This window comes from Ceratina calcarata, unplaced genomic scaffold (genome assembly GCF_001652005.2).
Source record: "Ceratina calcarata isolate Rehan_Ccalc_2016 unplaced genomic scaffold, ASM165200v1 scaffold317.2, whole genome shotgun sequence".
Classification (NCBI taxonomy): domain Eukaryota; kingdom Metazoa; phylum Arthropoda; class Insecta; order Hymenoptera; family Apidae; genus Ceratina; species Ceratina calcarata.
Genome location: NW_017154323.1, coordinates 1 through 915, shown reverse-complemented (window position 1 = coordinate 915; position 915 = coordinate 1). Strand labels below are relative to the sequence as shown.

General features: G+C 34.0%; 1 protein-coding gene across 1 annotated transcript in view; it reads right to left on the bottom strand.

Moving 5' to 3' along the window:
* Nucleotides 1-909, bottom strand: part of LOC108624575 (NACHT domain- and WD repeat-containing protein 1-like) — a gene marked incomplete at its 3' end in the record, with an annotated part of 28,446 nt that extends 27,537 nt beyond the window's left edge. The window contains exon 1 of the mRNA XM_026813215.1: nt 293-909. Coding sequence (XP_026669016.1) covers nt 293-401 — 109 coding nt within the window. The remainder of the gene's footprint in view (nt 1-292) is intronic.
* Nucleotides 910-915: the final 6 nt, after the last annotated feature.

Below are 915 nucleotides of genomic sequence, written 5' to 3'. Positions count from 1 at the left end.
ATTTTGACGCGTCAAAATAAAACCAATTTTAATCTATATTAATAATACATCAAATCCGAATATAATTGATTATTAATTTAACTTTTCTCTTGAGATAATTATTTAAAAATGACGGAGAATTCAGCATAAGTCCTGGCTTCGCGTCGCCATGATGGTTAGCTATATCTATTGATCCTGTCCCTATTTCAATCCCCAATACCGAGCAACATTTGTTACTAAAGAAGTGTGTCATTTAGGAACAACTAGAGAAAACATGATTTATCGGGTGTTGGTAAAAAGAATTTGACAAGACCATTCCGTTCCCCGGCGATGAAGATTTTGATGAGCCTGGGTGCGGGCAAATGTTTAGGGGGCGGCCCACCCTTGATCACCCCTGCGATGAGTTCGACTTCCAGATTCATTTTCCCTTCGGGTTATTAGATTCAGAGGAACATCGAAAGTTTTCTAATCCTTCTACTTCTTCTTTTTCTTCTTTTCGTTTTAATTATGTGTTTTATCCTCAACGAGTAACAAGATATTAAGTATGGACCCAACAACAGACAGTACAATTACGTTTCTATTTTCAACGTCTATATAGAATTGTTCAAACGAAGCTAACTGTATAGTCGTTTATCCGATAGGAATTCATCATTTTATATTAACATTAACTATCAATTAAAATATTCGTTTGTCGATTAATCGGAAACATGGAATATCTCTTAACGTTAACAGCGATCGATAATAATAATCTCTTGTATTAATCTTCAATATAATATTTTATATGTGTATAATAGGTGAATACTCTCAGTCGATAGAAATACGTATTCTGTTTTTGTATTAGGTAACTTTGTCTTTCTTCGATTGTCCTCGCCTGTTTGTATTCAGCTTCTCCGCTTTGTTTCAAATTTTATTGTACTTTCTTAAGAATTCTCCTCG